The 17,778-nt window shown below is 44.9% G+C and overlaps 1 protein-coding gene and 1 pseudogene across 2 annotated transcripts in view; one reads left to right on the forward strand and one right to left on the reverse strand.

Moving 5' to 3' along the window:
• Positions 1 to 523: 523 nt before the first annotated feature.
• LOC111149943 lies at positions 524 to 10,043 on the reverse strand (annotated as a pseudogene).
• Positions 10,044 to 13,355: 3,312 nt separating this feature from the next.
• LOC111149727 (pleckstrin homology domain containing A7) overlaps positions 13,356 to 17,778 on the forward strand; it is a 213,152-nt gene continuing 208,729 nt past the window's right edge. For both annotated transcript variants that reach the window (XM_022506967.1, XM_022506968.1), the window contains exons 1-3: positions 13,356 to 13,441; positions 13,556 to 13,632; positions 13,727 to 13,784. In XM_022506967.1, coding sequence (XP_022362675.1) covers positions 13,356 to 13,441; positions 13,556 to 13,632; positions 13,727 to 13,784 — 221 coding nt within the window. The remainder of the gene's footprint in view (positions 13,442 to 13,555; positions 13,633 to 13,726; positions 13,785 to 17,778) is intronic.

A 17,778-nucleotide genomic window follows, 5' to 3' on the forward strand; every position in this document is an offset into this window, starting at 1 on the left:
GAGGGAGAGGGACAAGCAGACTCCCCGCTGAGCAGGCAGCCAGAATTGGGGCTCCATCCCAGGACCCTGGGATCACGACCAGAGCTGAAGGCAGACATTTAATGCCGACTGAGCCACCCAGGTGTCTCTATACTTTTTTTTTTCCCTCCAATGTTACATTTTACTTTTTCAGGGGGAGAGAATAGGAGGAGGAAGAAGAGGGGGAAACAGGGTCCCACTGGAATCTCTAAGGTGTATGAGACTTGTGGTACAAAGATGGGAGGAGATGGCCAGGCAGATTGGATGGAAGGCCTCCAAGATTTTTTTTTTCTGATTTCTATACTCTAATGAAAATGATATGACATCTATGTACGTGCCTAAAACATGATATTCAGTAAACGTCAGTTGCCTTTCCTAGCAGGGTTCTCCACAGGCTGGGTTGTACCTAGACATCATCATCCTTCTCTTTCCAGGAATGAGGCCCACCTGGGAACTAGGGCACTAAGAAGTACAGTCGTTTGGATGATGCATTTGGTTCGCTAGCTCAGTGCAGCGTCCCCCTGTCTCCCTGTCCTCCCCACTCCACTCCGCCAGGGATGGGCTGAGAGTATTTTCCCAAATAGCGGCTCTGGGGTCTTGCCAGCTTTTCCCAGCAGATTCTAAGTGTAGGCCCATGGGTTGCAACTCTCCAGGGCACAGTCCTCTCCTTCTGGTGATGATACTTGTACAGAGAGACGCAGACATGTCTGCTGATTTTGCTGGCTGTCTTCAGGCTCTCAACAGCCTGGCTGGGCTCAGCCTCTTAGAAATCTGCATCATTCATTCACAGCTAGGGTCCGGTCTTTTTTGAAGTCCTGCTCAATGTGTGTCAGAGTTGGGAATCACCTTGGAAATGAAGACACCTGGCTGGGAGGCCTTTCCTCCTTGGATGTTAAATCCCAACTGAGCCCCAGGGGGCTTCTTCATTATGATGACTGGGGGCAGGGACTGGGTCAACTCATTGCTGTAGCCTTTGTGGCATACCCTCTCCTGAGGAGGAAGCCTGGGGTGGGGGTGGGGGGTTCTCACAGGTGGGTAGGAAAACTGGCAGGTAGTCATCATAGAGAATCTGGCTGTCCGTCCCTGAGGCCCCGCCAGCCAGCCTCAGCCACCTCAGGCTTCGCTCACTGCCAATTCCACATACACATTTTAAAGGGAAAAAATATCAAACAGTACAAAAAGGAACACAAGGAAAAGTAAGTTTTCCCATCCCTGCCACTGAAACAATCACTTTACCTGTTTCTTATGTTTTCACCTACTATTAATGTTTGTAGTTATATTTATTCATGTATTAGTTTTATGGAGATAAAATCGACATATAACATTGTGTACGTTTAACAAGTACAACGTGCTGACTTGATGCTTACATAATGTGAAGTGATTACCATCATAGCGTTAGTAATACCCCCATCACTTCACATAATTACCGTTTCTTTTTTGTGGTGAGAATATTTAGGACACGGTCTCTTAGCAACTCTCAACTATATACTACAGTATTATTAACTATAATCACCATGCTGTATATTAGGTCCCCAGAACTTAACACCGGATGTTTTGTACCCTTTGACAACCTCTTCCCACATCTCCTACTCTCTGGCATCCACCATTCTACTCTCTGTTTCGGGGGGTTCACCTGTGAATTTAGATTCTTCATATAAGTGACATCACACAGTATTTTTCTCTGATTTATTTCACTCAGCATAATGCTCTCAAAGTCTATCCATGTTGTCACAAGGGGCATGTTATGACTGAATATATATCTATATTCTATATGAATATTCTATATGTTCTCTATGTATGTATATTCTCATATAGATATATATACCTGTATCTATATATATCTCACAACTTCTATATCCAGTCATCTGTTGATGGACACTTAGGTTGTTTCCATATCTTGGATACAGTAAATCCAGTTCGTGCAGTGAATATGGGAGTGCAGAGAGCTCTTTTTTCATTTTCATTTCCTTTGGACATATACCCAGAAGTGAGATTGTTGGATGATATAGCACTTCTACTTTTAATTTTTTTAAGTTATTTGAGAGACAGCGAGATTGCGAGTAGTAGGGGAGGAGCGGTAGAGGGAGAGGGAGAGAGAGTCTCAAGCAGACCCCCTACTGAGCACAGAGCCCGACACAGGGCTCAATCTCATGATCCTGAGATCAGGACTTGAGTTGAAATCGAGTTGGTTGCTTAGCTGACTGCACTATCTAGATGCCCCTATTTTTATTTTTATTTTTTTTACGGAAAGACTATACTAATTATCCATAGTGATTGTACAAATTTACATTCCCCCCATAGTGCATAAGGTTTCCCTTTTCCCCACATCCTTGCCACCACTGATTATTTCTTGTCTTTTTGATGAGAGTCATTCTAACAGGGTGAGGTGATATTTTGTGGTGGGTTTGATTTGCATTTTCCTCATGATTAATGATGTTGATCATCTTTTCATATATCTGTTGGCCATTTGTGGAAAAATATCTATTCAGATTTTCTGCCCATTTTTAATTTGGCTATTGACTTGTATGAGTTCCTATATTTATATACTTTGGATATTAACCCTTTGTCAGTTTTATGATTTAAAAATATTTTTCTTCCATTTGTAAGTTGCCTTTTCATTTTGTTGATTGCTTCTTTTGCTATGCAGAAGCTGTTAGTTTGACGTAGTCCCAGTTATTTATTTTTGCTTTTGATGCTTATGCATTTGGTAGCATATTTGAAATATCATTGCCAAGACCATTGCCAAGGAGCTTCTTCTCTATGTTCTTTTTTTTTTTTTTTTAAGACTTTATCTATTTATTTGAGAGAGAGAAAGAGAGAGAGAGCACACAATTAGACAGAGTGGCAGGCAGAGGGAGAGGGAGAGGGAGAAATGGGCTCCCCACTGAGCAGAGAGCCCAATGCAGGGCTCGATCCCAGGACCCCAGGATCATGACCTGAGCCAAAGACAACCACTTAACCAACTGAGCCACCCAGGTGCCCCATCTCTAAGTTTGTTTTTTCTTTGTTTGTTTGTTTTAATAGGATTTCAATGGTTTCAGGTCTTAAGTCTTTAATCTATTTTATGTTAATTTTTGTGGGTAGTATAAAATAGGGATCCAATTTCCTTTTTTGGGGGGATGTGATTATCCAGTTTTCCCAACACTATTCACTGAAGAGACTATCTTGTCCCCATTGAGCATTCTTGGCTTATTTTGTCAAGTATTAGTTGACAATATTTGTGAGGGTTTATTTCTGGGCACTCTATTCTGTTCCATTGGTCTATTTTTATACAAATACCATACGTTTTGATTACTATAGCTTTGAAGTATAGCTTGAAATCCGAGATTCTTCCAGCTTTGTTCTTTTTGCTCAAGATTGCTTTGGCTATTCAGAGTCTTTTGTGGTTTCATAAGAATTTTAGGATTCTTTTTATAATTTCTGTGAAAAATGCCATTGGAAATCTGGTAGGGATTGTACTGAATCTCTAAATGGCTTAGGGTTGTATGGACATTTTAATGATACTAATTCTTCTGATCCACAAACACAGGATATCTTTCCATTTATTTTAATAAATTCTTTAATTTCTTTCACTGAAGCCTTATAATTTTTAATGCAAAGATCTTTCATCTCCTTGGTTAAATTTATTCCTAAGAATTTCATTGCTTTTGATGCTATTGTGAATGGAGTTGTTTTCTTTATTTCTTTTGCAGATATTTTGTTGCTATTTTATAGAAATGCAACTAAGTTTTGTATGTTGAGTTTGTATCCTGCAACTGTGCTGAATTTGTTGATTAGTTCTAACAGTTTTGTTTTGTTTGGTGGTATTTTTAGGATTTTCTATGTACAAGATCATGTCATCTGCAAACAAGACAATTTTACTTCTTTTTTCCCAATTTGGATGCCTTTTATTACTTTTTATTGCCTAGTTGCTCTGGCTAGGACTTCCAGTGCTATGTTGAATAGGAGTGTTGAAAGTGGGCACCATGGTCTTGTTTCAGATCTTAGAGGAAAAGCTTTCAACCTTTTGCAGTTAAGTATGATGTTAGCCGTAAGTTTGTTATTATGGCCTTTACTATGTGGAGGTATGTTCCTGCTGTACCCAAGTTCTTGAGAGTCTTTAATCATGAAAAGGTATTGTTCTTTGTCAAATGACTTTTCTTTATCTTTGGAGATATATTTATCTTTTTTTATGTCCATTTTATAATTGAGGGAAAGTAGAAGTATGCATACATAAACAAAAAGAAAATAAGAATATTCATGCCACCCAATAATAAAAGCTTTGTCAAGATTTTGGTGTAGGACTTTCAGTCTTTCCCCCCAATATTTCCAGATTTTACCTAGGATTCAACAACTAAGGTATTCAGAGCCTTATTCTAGGACTATGGCTGATATTCCTTCTATTTGTTTACTACCTATGTCTTTTCATTTCATTTTATTTTATTTTAAAGATTTTATTTATTTATTTGACAGATAGAGATCAAAGTAGGCAGAGAGGCAGGCAGAGAGAGAAGGGGAAGCAAGCTCCCTGCTGAGCCCCACGCGGGGCTCTATCCCAGGACCTATATTTAGAATTAGAACTATAAATTATTTTAATAACTAATATCTATAGTTCTAATTTATAGCTTGTTTGTTCTCTGTATTTATAGCTTTTTTTTTCTTAAAGATTTTTTTTAAAATTTATTTATTCGACAGAGAGAGAGAGAGAGAGAGATCACAAGCAGGCAGAGAGGCAGGCAGAGAGAGAGAGGGAGAAGCAGGCTCCCCGCCGAGCAGAGAGCCCGACTCGGGGCTCGATCCCAGGACCCCAGGACCATGACCCGAGCCGAAGGCAGAGGCTCTAACCCACTGAGCCACCCAGGTGCCCCCTGATTCTGCTTTTTGCTTGTTTATTCATTTGTTTTGTTTTTTAGATTCCAAAAATGAGTGAGATGATATAATATTTGTCTTTCTCAGTTTGACTTATTTCACTTACAATACCCTCTAGGTCCACCCATGCTGATGCAGATGGGATGATCTCATCCTTTTTTATGGCTGTGTAATGGTGTGTGTGTGTGTGTGTGTGTGTGTGTGTGTGTGTGTGAGTGAGATCTCCCCAGTGTTTATCTTTTTTTTTTTTTTTAAGATTATTTATTTATTTATTTGACAGGCAGAGATCACAAGTAGGCAGAGAGGGAAGCACAGAGAGAGAGAGAGGGAGAAGCAGACTCCCCACCAAGCAGAGAGCCTGATGCAGGACTCTATCCCAGAGCCCTGAGATCATGACCTGAGTGGAAGGCAGAGGCTTTAACCCACTGAGCCACCCAGGTGCCCCTATCTTTCATTCTAATATGTGGTATATCACATTTATTGATTTGCATATATTGGGCCATCCTTTCATCCCAGAGACAAATCCCACTTGATCATGGTATATAATCCTTTTAATATGCTACTGAATTGGGTTTGCTAATATTTTGTTGAGAAAATTTGCATTTGTATTCATAGGGCTATTGGCCTGTGGCTTTCTTGTAGTTCTTTTTTTTTTTTTTTTTTTAATTGAGAGACAGAGAGCAAACACAAATGGAGGGGAAGAGCAAAGGGAGAGTGAGAAGCAGGCTCCCTGCTGAGCAAGGAGCCCAAAGCAGGGCTTGATCCCAGGACCCCTGGATCATGACCTGACACTTAAAAGACTGAGACACCCAGGTGCCCTTCTTGTAGTGTTCTTATCTGGCTTTGGTATCAGGGTAACGCTGGTGTCTTAAAATGAATTTGGGAGTGGTCTTTTTTGTTCAGCTTTTTTGAAGGGTTTAAAGAGGACTGGTGTTACCTCTTCTTTAAATGTTTAATAGAATTCACCATGGACACCATCTGGCCCTGGGCTTTTCATTGTTAGGAAATTTTTGATTACTGATTCAATCTTCTTGCTTGTTATTGGCCTGTTCAGATTTTCTATTTATTCATGATTAAGTCTTGAATTTAGGTTTAAGTAGGTAGTATGTTTCCAGGAATTTATCATTTCTTCTGGGTTATCCAATTTGTTGACATATAGCTGGTCATAGTAATCTATTATGATTATCATAATCTATTATGAATCTATTATGATTCCTTGTATTTGTACAGTTATAGTGTCCTCTTTTTCATTTCTGATTTTATTTGAGTCTTTTCTCCTTTCTTCTTAGTCTAGGTAAAGTTTTGTCACGTTTATCTTTTCAAAAAATTAGCTCTTGGTTTCATTTATCTTTTTTATTGTTTTTCTGGTCTTTATTTCATTTATTTCTGCTTTGATCTTTGTTATTTCCTTCCTTCTGCTAAATTTGGGCTTAGTTTGCTATTTTTAAAAAAAAGATTTTAATTTTTTTATTTGAGAGAGATAGAGAGAGATAGAGAGAGAGCATGAGTGGGGAGGGGCAGAGGGAGAAGCAGGCTACCTGCAGTGTGCAGAGTCTGACATGGGGCTTGATCCTGGGACTCTAGGATCATGACCTGAGCAGAAGACAGACACTTAACCAACTGAGCCATCCAACAGCCTCTTAGTTTGCTATTTTGACTTCTTTTTTTGACACATTTCTCTTTTGACTCATACTCATTTAGGAGTATATTGTTTATTTATTATTATTTTTTTTAATTGAGTAAACTCTACCCTCAACGTGGGGCTCAAACTCATGACCTGGAGATCAAGAGTTGCATGCTCTACTGACTGAGCCAGCCAGACACCCCAGGAGTATTTTTCTTTAAAGATTATTTATTTGAGAGGGAGGGAGAGAGAGCAAGAGAGAGCAGGGGGAAGGGCAGATGGAGAGAGAGAATCTCAAGCAGACTCCCCACTGACATGGGGCTGTATCTCACAACCCTGAGATAATGACTGGAGAGGAAATCAAGAGTTGGATACTTAACCGACTGACCCACCCAGGTACCCCAGGGATATTTTATTTAATTTCCACATATTGCTAATTTTTCAGTTTTCTTCCTGTTATTGATTTCTAGTTTCACATCATTGGGGTCAGAAAAGATACTTGGTATGATTTCAATCTTCCTTAAATTTGCTAAGACTTGTTTTGTGACTTATCACATGATCTCTCCTGCAGAATGTCCTGTATGCACTTGACAAGAATGTGTGTTCTGCTACTGTTGGATGGAATGTTCTGTGAGTGTCTATTAGGTCCATTTGGTCTGAAGTGTCATTCAAGTCCATTGTTTCATTATTGATTTCCTCTCTGGATGATCTATCTATTGTTGAAAGTGTGGTATTTTTTAAAAAAACATCTATTTATTTATTTGACAGAAAGAGAGAGAGATTGAGATCACAAGTAGGCAGAGAGGCAGAGAGAGAGGGGGAAGCAGGCTCCTTGCTGAGCAGAGAGCCCAATGTGGGGCTCGATCCCAGGACCCTGAGATCATGACCTGAGCCGAAGGCAGAGCCTTAACCCACTGAGCCACCCAGGTGCCCCTGAAAGTGTGGTGTTGGAGTCCCATGATATTATACTGTCTATTTCTCTCTTCGGATCTGTTAGTATTTGCTTTATATACTTAGGTGCTCTAATGTTGGGTGCATATATGTTTATGATTATCTTCTTGATGAATTACCCCTTTATCATTATATAATGATCTTCTTTGTCTCTTGTTATTGTTTTGGGTTTAGAGTCTATTTTGTCTGAAATAAGAATAGCTACCCTGCTCTCTTTCCGTTTCCATGTATATGGAATATCTTTCTCCCATCCTTCACTTTAAGCCCATGTGTGTCCTTACAGCTGAAATGAGTTTCTTTTAGGCACCATATAGGTGGGTCTTGTTTTTTCATTTTAATTTTTAATTAAAAAAAAAAGAGGGGCACCTGGGTGGCTCAGTCACTAAGTGTCTGCCTTCAGGTCAGGTCATGATCCCAGGGTCCTGGGATCAAGCCCTGCCTCAGGCTCACTGCTCAGCGGGAAGCCTGCTTCTCCCTTTCCCTTCCCCTTCTTGTGTTCCCTCTCTCACTGTGTCATTCTCTGTCAAATAAATAAGTAAAATCTTAAAAAAAAATTTTTTTTAAAGTTTATTTATTTTTTATTTTTAAGAAAGATTTCTTTCTTTATTTTAGGGTGAGAGTGAGAGCAAGTAGGGGGAGGGAAAGAGGAAGAGAATCTTCAAGCAGACGCCCTGCTGAGCAAGGAGCTGGACTTGGGGCTTGATCTCACAACCCATGAGATCATGACCTGAGCCAAAACCAAAAGTCAGATGCTCAAATGACTGAGCCACCAAGGCGCCTCTATTTACTTTTAAGTAATCTCTACATCAAGGTGGGGATTGAGCTCAAGACCCTGAGATCAAGAGTGGGATGCTCTTCCAACTGAGCCAGCCGGGTATACCAGGTCTTGTGCCTTTTTTTTTTTTTTTAAAGATTTTATTTATTTATTTGACCGAAAGAGAGAGAGATCACAAGTAGGCAGAACAGCAGGCAGAGAGGGGGAAGCAGGCTCCCTGCTGAGCAGAGAGCCTCATGTGGGGCTCCATCCCAGGACCCTGAGATCATGACCTGAGCCAAAGGCAGAGGCTTAACACACTGAGCCACTCAGGTGCCCCATACTAGGTCTTGTTGTTGTTGTTGTTTTTTAAAATCCATCCAGCCACTCTATGCCTTTTGATTGCAGAATTTAACCATTTACCTTCAGAGTAATTTTGATAGGTAAGGACTGACCAGTGCATTCTTAGTAATGGTTTTCTGGCTATTTTATAGTTCATTTGTTCCTTTCTTCCTCTCTTTCTGTCTTCCTTTGTGAAATGATGATGTTCCTTAGTGGTATGCTTTGATTCCCTTCTCTTTATCTTTTGTGAATCTACTATAGGTTTTTGCTTTGTGGTTACTGTGAGGCTTACATAAAACACCATATAGATAGAACAGTTATTTTATGGTGATAACAACTTAACTTTGGTTGCATAGAAAATCTTCGCCCTTTTGCTCTCCTCCTCTTTTGTTTTTGATGTCACAATTTACCCCTTTCTATACTGTATATTCACTAACAAATATTGTAGTTATTTTTTTTCAAAGAATTTATTTATTTGACAGAGAGTGAGAGAAGGAGAGAGAGCACAAGTGGGGGGAGCAGCAGAGGGAGAGGGGGAAGCAGGCTCCCTGCTGAGCAGGGAGCCCGATGCAGGACTTGATCCCAGGATCCTGAGATCATGACCCGAGCCGAAGGCAGAGGCTTTAACCCACTGAGCCACCCAGGCGCCCGTCTTCATTCTTTTTCATTCTTTTTTCTTTGTTCTCCTCTGGCTGGATAATTTCAAAGTTCCTATCTTTCTAACTCATTGATTCTTTCTTCTTGATCCATCCTTAATGTTAATTTTTTTTTTTTTTAGATTTATTTATTTATTTGAGGGAGTGGAGAGAGGAAGGGGCATAGGGAGAGGGAGAATCCTAAGCAGACTCAGAGCTGAGCGCAGTGAGATACAGGGCTCTGTCTCATAACCCTGAGATCACCATCTGAGTCAAAAGCTGAGTCTGGGGCATAACCGACTGTGCCACCCAGGCACGCACTGTTGGTGGTTTCTATTGTAGTTTTCATTTCATTCACTGTAGCTTCAGCTCCAGAATTTTTGTTTGGTTCTTTTTTATGATTTCTTTCTCTTTGTTGAACTTCTCATTTTGTTCACATATTGTTTTCCTGATTTCATTGCATTGTCTTTCTGTGTTTTCCTTTAGCTCATTGAGTTTCCTTAAAACAGGTATTTCAAATTATCTATTGAGTAAATTGCAGGTTCGCATATTGAGATTGGTTACTGAAAGATTATTGTGATCTATGTTGCACATTCCTTGAAGTTTTGTATTGCTGTCTCTTTATTTGAACGATCAGTCACCTCCTCCAGTTTTTAGTAATTGCCTTCTTCAATGGATCTAAACTTGTGTTTTTTCCTCCAGCAGTGTGCTGGAACTTCTTTGCTGGATACCTGGACTTCTGCAAAGACTCTCTCACCCATAAGTGATTGTCTAAGACAGTGCTTTCCAGGAGCTCCTGGCTGAGGTGAGCTGGAGTTGATTCATGGGCCACTGCAAGGTCCACAGTGGGGACTACGGTGTGTATGCCCATTGCCCAATGCAACATGTGGGTGAGACTCTTCCCAGGTCCCTGGACATATGGTACCAGATCCCACAGCTCCCAGGAAATCACTTTTGTCTATTGATGGAAGCAAAATTATTGTTGCTGGGGGTGGATGGGGACACAAACAAGGGATATCTTCTTCAGCCATGATGCTCCCTATACATTAACAGTAGTGTACCATATACTCAGTTATGCATCTCATATTCCACTTAATATCTTGGAGACCATTCCACATCAGTACATAGACATTGAGCTCATTTTAAAAAATTAATTATTTTATTTCTAGACTTTATTTAGCACAGTTTTAGGTTCACAGTAGAACAAAGAGGAAAGCACAGAGACTTCCCATATGCTCCCTGCATCCCCCCAACACACAAAGCTTCCCCCCATCATCAGCATCACTTACAGAATGGTACATTATTTAACCAGGATGAACCTACACTGACACATCGTAAGCACCCAAAGTCCACAGTGAATCTCAGGGTTCACTCCGGGTGCTATCCATTCTACAGCTTTGGATAAATGTGTAATGACATGTGTCCATTGTTATAATAGTACACTAAGTATTCTTATTGCCCTAAAAATCCTCTGTGCTCTACCTGTTCACCCCTCCTCACCATCCCTGCCTATAGCACTCTTTTTCACTGAAGATATCTGCACAGAAAATGTCCATAGTTTGCCAAAATGCTAATGATCCATCGGTACCAATGGCATAAGAAATTCTAGAACAGCAGCTTATATTGTAAAGAAATATATTTCACTTATTTTTGTTTTCTTTTCTTTTTCACTGCTAGCTCATTCTCTTTTTTAAAAATTTTTTCAAAAAGATTTTATTTATTTATTTGACAGAGAGAGAGATCACAAGTAGACAGAGAGGCAGGCAGAGAGAGAAGCGGAAGCAGGCTCCCTGCTGAGCAGAGAGCCCGATGTGGGGCTCGATCCCAGGACCCTGAGATCATGACCTGAGCCGAAGGCAGAGGCTTAACCCACTGAGCCAGCCAGGCGCCCCTAGCTCAGTCTTTTTAACAGCTGAATAGCATCTCATTTTAGGAGTATGACATAATTTAATTATCCTGTTCTTTTCTATTTAAATTGAGGCATGATTGACAGACGACATTATATTAGTTTCAGGTACACCACACAAGGATTCAGTATTTGTATACACTGCAAAATATCACCACAATAAGTCTAGTTAATGTCCATCACCATATAAACTTGTTCCTTTTTGACATTTAGTTGTGTCCAGTCTTTTGTAACTATTGACAATGCTGCAGTGGATACCCTGGTACACAGGTCTTTGTGTTTCTGCGTGAGCACGAATGTAAGACAAATTTCTAGTAGTGGAATTGCTAGGTCAAAAGGTATATGCATTTAAATTGTAATAGCTCTTGCCAAATTACCTTCAAAGAGACAACCATATTATAGTCCCACCAACAATGAATAAGAATGTCTTTTTCTACAATGCTCATTTTTGCCAATCTGATATCTAAAATATAGTATCGCCTTAATTGTAATCTGTTATTGAGGTGGTTGAGTGTCTTTTCATTTGTTTAGAAGCCACTTGTATTACTTTTCTATGAACTGTGTTCATATCCTTTGCCCATTTCACTATTATTTTAAATTAATATTTAAGAATAAAATATCAGCTTTCTCATTATCATTTGCTCAAGATCCTCCTCAAAGGCCAGAGGTCCTCTCAAACAGGTGTTCGGTGGTCTCCACAATCACACCGACTCCCTCTTTCTAACTCATATCAGCCTCCTTCCCCAACACCACTGTCTGTCTCAAGGAAGGACATCTTTATGGTCTCAGCATCCCACACCCTTCCCATGACATTCCCAAATGTCTTCTATCCTTCCCCTCTGGGATGCTCTGTTCTCAGTCAAACCTGACCACTCCTTCTGGACCCAACTGATTTCCACCAGGAATGCCTTTCTGAATAACAGTGCCCATACTACCTAGAGCCTCCTGGGAACCTTTCCACCAATTACAGCCTATACCACTGGAAGGTTGGGCTGGACCTCTCCCAGAGCCCAGTTTCCCCTCTGTCCATGCTCAGCATACAGGGGTGTCAGTGTGGAGTGGGTATTATGCACTTTTTCAGCATTTATTGAATGTGTACATGAGTCAGGCACTGCTCTAAGCACTGGGAATGTGGCAGTATATAAGACAGAACAAGGTCCCACCTCTCATTCTGCTGAAATTTTAGTGTGTGTGCAGGTGGGTGACATACAACATAGTCAATGAACACACACACATGCCTAAGAATGTCAATGAAGTGTACACAAGTAATGGAACGGATAGTGAAGGGAGGAGGGAAAGGGTCTCCTTTGGACAAAGAGGCCAGGGGACCGATCCCCCAAGAACTGAGATTCGACCACAAACCTGACTATGAGAAGGCTCCAGCTATGTAAAGAACTTTCCAGATGCCCCACTAGAGGCCCAGTCTGGTGGGTCTGCTCTTCTAAAAATAGACTGAGATGCAGCGGGTCCACAGCGTTGTCTCTTTTTCTGTCACTTGATAAGAACTAAAGGCACAAGCCCAAGATCCCGGTAACTTCAGGGCTGTGTGTGGTGTAAGTGGGGTTTGAGAACCTGCACCCTCCGGCTTCATATCTGAGCTGCAAACCTGGGAAAATGAAATCATGCTTGCCCTGGCATTAATAACAGAGCACCTGCTCCAGGCCAGGGTCCTTTAAGCACTTTACACCACTGTAATTTCATATAGCCAGCACAACAATCCCTTGTGGTACTTACTAGTAACTATTTTACAGGGAAGGAACAAATAGAGGCTCGCAATATGGATGCAACCTGTTTAGGTTTGCACGGTTCAGAGAGAAGTACAGTTCACCGAGGCAGAAGGTCTATCATGGGGGTCGGGTGGGGTGCCCTGGAGCACTCGGGGCGCACCTTTTTTCCGGAGTTTGCCCGCGGCGCCCCGACATTGGTTCTTGGCCCCGCCCGGGTCTCCCGGCCTCAGGGCCGAGGGGCGAGCGGCGGGCGCGCCCGGACGGCGGGCTGGGGGCGGGGAAGGCGCGGGGACAAAGGCCGCGGCCACCGCGCCCCGGTCGGACAGTGCGGCGACGAACTCCCGCGGCCGTGCGGGGACTCGAGACTCCCGGGACGTCGCCGCGCGCGGGGATGAAGCGCCCTAGGCCCGCGCCCGCGCAAGCGGAGCCCGCGGGCCCGCCGCCCGCACCGCCCCCTCCGGCCCCCCCGCCCTCTCCCCCTCCCCCTCCCCCGCCCCCGCCCCCTCTCCCCCGCCCCGTTGCGGCCGCGGCGGCTCGGCTCTCTGCGAACATGGCGGCGGCGGCGGTCGGGCGGGACACTTTACCTGAGCACTGGTCTTATGGCGTGTGCCGGGACGGCCGCGTCTTCTTCATAAAGTGCGACGCGGGCAAGCGGGCACGCGGGCGTGGGCGGGGGCCGGGCGGGGTGCGGGGCCGGGCGGGTGTCCCCGGAGCGGCGGCGGCGCTAACAGGTGCACCTTTCTCCCGCAGTGACGAGCTCCGCCGCACAACCTGGCTGCACCCGCGCACCGGGGAGCCAGTCAACTCCGGCCACATGATACGCTCAGGTGGGAGCCGGGCGGGTGGAGTTGGGGGTCAGCGCTCGGGAGGCGCGCGCTCCGGCGGCTCAAGTTTGACCCGACTTTTTTGGCATTTCCGCAGACCTGCCCCGCGGCTGGGAGGAGGGCTTCACGGAGGAGGGAGCCAGCTACTTCATCGAGTGAGTGACCCGGTCGCCGCGATCGCACCTGTGCGGCGGGATCCGACCGGTTCCCGCCGCGCGCGCCCGCCCCCCCGCCTCCCGCGCGGGTCCGGGGCGAGTTGGCGCGCACAGCGCCGAGGCCGCACTGCTGTGGGGTTTTGTGTGCCGGAGTTATGTGGCGGGCTCCGGGAAACCGGGCGGCGGGGCCCGCATCTCCGCGGGGGGCCGCAGTCGGGGCCGCAGATGGGGCGGGGGCCGCAAACTGCCTCCCCCACCCCACCCGGGTCCTGCAGTTGGGCGGGATTCGGGCGGGAGTGTGAGGGGCAGGACACGCCTCCCCGCCGGGGTCCGGTGCAGGCACCGATCCCGGCCAGGACCCACTGCTGTGGGCGGGGGTGGGGAGAATGGAAATAATTGTTGCGTCCGGGGTCCGGGAGCTGGGGGCTGGGGAGGGGGAAGTAGAGACGGAGGGCATCTCGAGTGGGGAGGGCTTGGGCTTCGACTTTGTTGACTGGGGTGGTGGTAGAGAGTCGGAACCGCACCCCCCTCGCCATCCAGAGCGCGGGCCTGCGTTGGTGGGGGGTAGTGGTGGCGGTGGGGAGGGAACCCATCAGCCAATAATATTCCTCGAACGCTGCGCGTCTGGGAAAGCCAGTGATCCACGGGGACAGTCACTCCAGCCTCCGCTAGCAAGCGGTAGTTCAGAAAAAGCCCGCGAGCATTGCACCACTAGCCAGGTTACCCCAGACCTGGGTCTGTAGGGGTGAAATCGTGGGGGCAGTACGCGAGGGCGCCCCGCAGCCCGAACACTAGTATGGCTGCTCCTTCTCGCCCCGGGGCTTTACCTGTGTTGCTGAGTTTCTCTGCAAAGCTCTGCGTGGTTGCCAGTCAGCTCCCTGCGGTCGGAAGCTGCTTTGGGTCCTTTGCCCGGTGCCTGGCACAGAGAAGGCACTGGGTAAATCTTTGTTTACGGAATGAATGGACTAGCCAAGGTCTGGACGGTGGTCTGACAAATACTGTTACTTCTGGGGGCTGTGAGTCAGAATTCCTTTTTCACCAACCGAAAACACTGCTAGGCAGTAGCGGAGCAGCCTGGTCGGGGTTTGGTGGTCTCAGAAAATCCTGGATGCTCCCTCCCTAGTTTGGACTCTTGCAGGATGTTCGAAATTCTGGTGGATGAGCTTTATGTAGGTGGACACTAGGACCGTGGCTGGGGTCCTGCCTCACATCTGTGTTTGAGAGAGAAGTTGGGGAGCTGGCTAAGACCTCAGAACCTCTCAGTCAGTGGACCTGTCTGCTCATAACTGCATTCATTGATGTTTAATTAGATTTCTCCTTGTGTGCCGCACATCGTTTTAGTCATTGGAACCACAGACCTGAATGAGGCAGACAACATCTGGATGGTCATGGAGCTTGCAGTCTGGTGGGGAGAGGGAGTGGAAAATAAATTAAAAAACCAAGAATAGTGTCAGCGGTAACTACTGTGCAGAAAATTAAGATAAGGTAATGGGATATCAAGCGGTGGTGTTGGATTGAGAGGTCTGTGGTGGTGTTTCTGAATAGGTGACATTTAAGGTAAAATTTGAATGTCAGGAGAGAGCCATCCTTGTGTTGATGAGATGGCAAAGCATATCCCCAAGAGACCAGCCAGTGCAAGGGCTTGAAGGCAGGAAGAGCTTCAAGTCCAGAGTGGAGAGGCTGGAATGTGGTGAGCAAGGGAGGAGGTTGCAAGGGAAGAAGAGGTTACAGGTAGGAGAGAGCAAATGGTGTAGGACTTTATGAGCCAGGGTGAAGAGTTTTTAAACTTTATCCTAAGCCTAGGGAGAAATCACTGGAGGGTTTGAAGTGGGGGAGCAATGATTTGGTGTGCATTTTTAGGAAGATCATTCTCCCTGCTCTAGAGTGGGCTGTATGGAGGTGGGCAAGTGTAGTGGGCAGGATAGTGGTAGCAGTCTGTTGCTGATGACTTGACTGAGGGTGTAGCACTGGACATGTTTTCATCTGAAGTGGTCAGATTCAGGCTTGATGATCTGGATGCAGTCTGTGAGAGAAAGAAAAGAGTCAGAGATGACTCCGAGAGGCTTGAGCACCTGAGTGGATGGTACTTATATCTTCAGATGGGAGGGCTGGGAGGAGCAGTTTTGCGGTGGGGGAAAGCATGAGATCTGAGAGGTTTGAGATATGAGTATGTCCACTAGGCAGATGGATGGATCCTGAAGCTCAGAAAAGAGAGAGAGAGAGAGAACTGCAAAGGTGTATTTGGGTGTGGTAGATGGTGTTCAGGCCACAGGATTAGTTGAACTCACCTTGGAAGCGTGTGTAGACAGAAGAATGACCTAAGCCTTGAGACACAGCATTTAGAGGTTAGGAAAAGAGGTGGATCCAGCAAAGGCGAACTGAGAAGGTAGGAGGAACCCCAGTAGAATGAGAGGTTCACAGAAGCTTAAAGGACAGAACCTGATTAGAGTAGGTGGAGGGGAAAAATATGGGGTGCAGAATTGGGGTCAGTAAGCGTAGGCGAATCTTTCAGGCAGTTTTGTTAGGGAGCAGGTTGGAAACATTAGCTGGGAATTGGGGAGGTTTTGGGTTTGATGTGGCAGCGGGGAGTCTTTTTTTTAGTGGGAGAGAGTAGAGCATGTTCTATTCTGCTGGGAATGAAATAGATGATGCAGGAAAGAGATGGGACAGTTCCTGGAGCAGTGTTTCTGACAAGGTGAGAGGGTGGGGACCCTGGGATCCTGGGCTTAGGTCTCAGGAGTCCCAGCTGGGAACAGGGTTTTTCATCCATTTGATGGTAGGGAGTGCTGCCCATGTCAGAGCTCATGCTAGGAGGCTGATAGGTTTAGTGAGGGGAGACATGGGTATTCCTGTATGATAGTACCTGTCTCTACCATGAAGTACTAGACTAAGTCTTGAGTTGGGGGACTTGAGGGCTGGGTAGGACTCTGTCAGCCATTGCCACAGCCTCCCGCACAGCCTCCTGCTCTTCTCTCTTTTGCTAACTCTTCTGTGGTGACTCTGAAGTTCCTAGTGATTATCTTTTTTTTTTTTTTTAAAGATTTTATTTATTTATTTGACAGAGAGAGATCACAAGTAGAGAGGCAGGCAGAGAGAGAGAGAGAGAGAGGGAAGCAGGCTCCCTGCTGAGCAGAGAGCCCGATGCGGGACTCGATCCCAGGACCCTGAGATCATGACCTGAGCCGAAGGCAGCGGCTTAACCCACTGAGCCACCCAGGCGCCCCTATCTTTTTAAAAATTTTTATTTTATCTATTTATTTGTCAGAGAGAGAGAGAGGAGAGTACAAGCAGAGGGAGCATCAGGCAGAGGGAGAAGCAGGCTCCCTGCTGAGCAAGGAGCTGATGCTGGACTTGATCCCAGGACCCTGAGATCATGACCTGAGCCAAAGGCAGACCCTTAACCAACTGGGCCACCCAGGCATCCCCCTAGTGATTATTCTATAGCAAGCTCTGGCTCCCCACCCCCAGGGTCCTCCCAGGCCTAGGGGAAAGCAGTGTGTGAAAGTAGGGGTACTTTCAAAGGCCAGCCATATGGGGAGGCTGGACACTGTGGCAGCCAACTATGTTTCCTGTCTCCTGAGACAGCTTCTTGAGAGACTGAACCGTTTGGAAGTAATTGTTCTCCTTTTCCTCACATAAAAAATGCTTTGCTTTAGTCAGTCAACTTCCTTATATTTGCTCTGATCATTTTTGAATGTTCTATTTTTTTTTTTTTTTTTTCCGGATCCTCCTCTAATATGCCTCAGTTAGAGGGACAGACATTCGGCATAGCTGGTTTTATTTTCCCCAGTGGATCCTTGGTCTGGAAGTTTGTGTGAGGTTTTCAAGGTGCATCAGTTGCTCCTGATATTTAGCAGATGTTTTGATACTTTCCAGAGTACATTTCTTCTCTCCTCTCCTCCCCTTCCTTTCCTCTTCCTTCCACCCTTCCTCCCTCCCTCTTCTTTCTTTCTTTCTTTCTTTCTTTCTTTCTTTCTTTCTTTCTTTCTTTCTT

This window comes from Enhydra lutris, unplaced genomic scaffold, assembly GCF_002288905.1.
Source record: "Enhydra lutris kenyoni isolate GAN:26980312 unplaced genomic scaffold, ASM228890v2 scaffoldscaffold22, whole genome shotgun sequence".
In the NCBI taxonomy this organism is placed as follows: domain Eukaryota; kingdom Metazoa; phylum Chordata; class Mammalia; order Carnivora; family Mustelidae; genus Enhydra; species Enhydra lutris.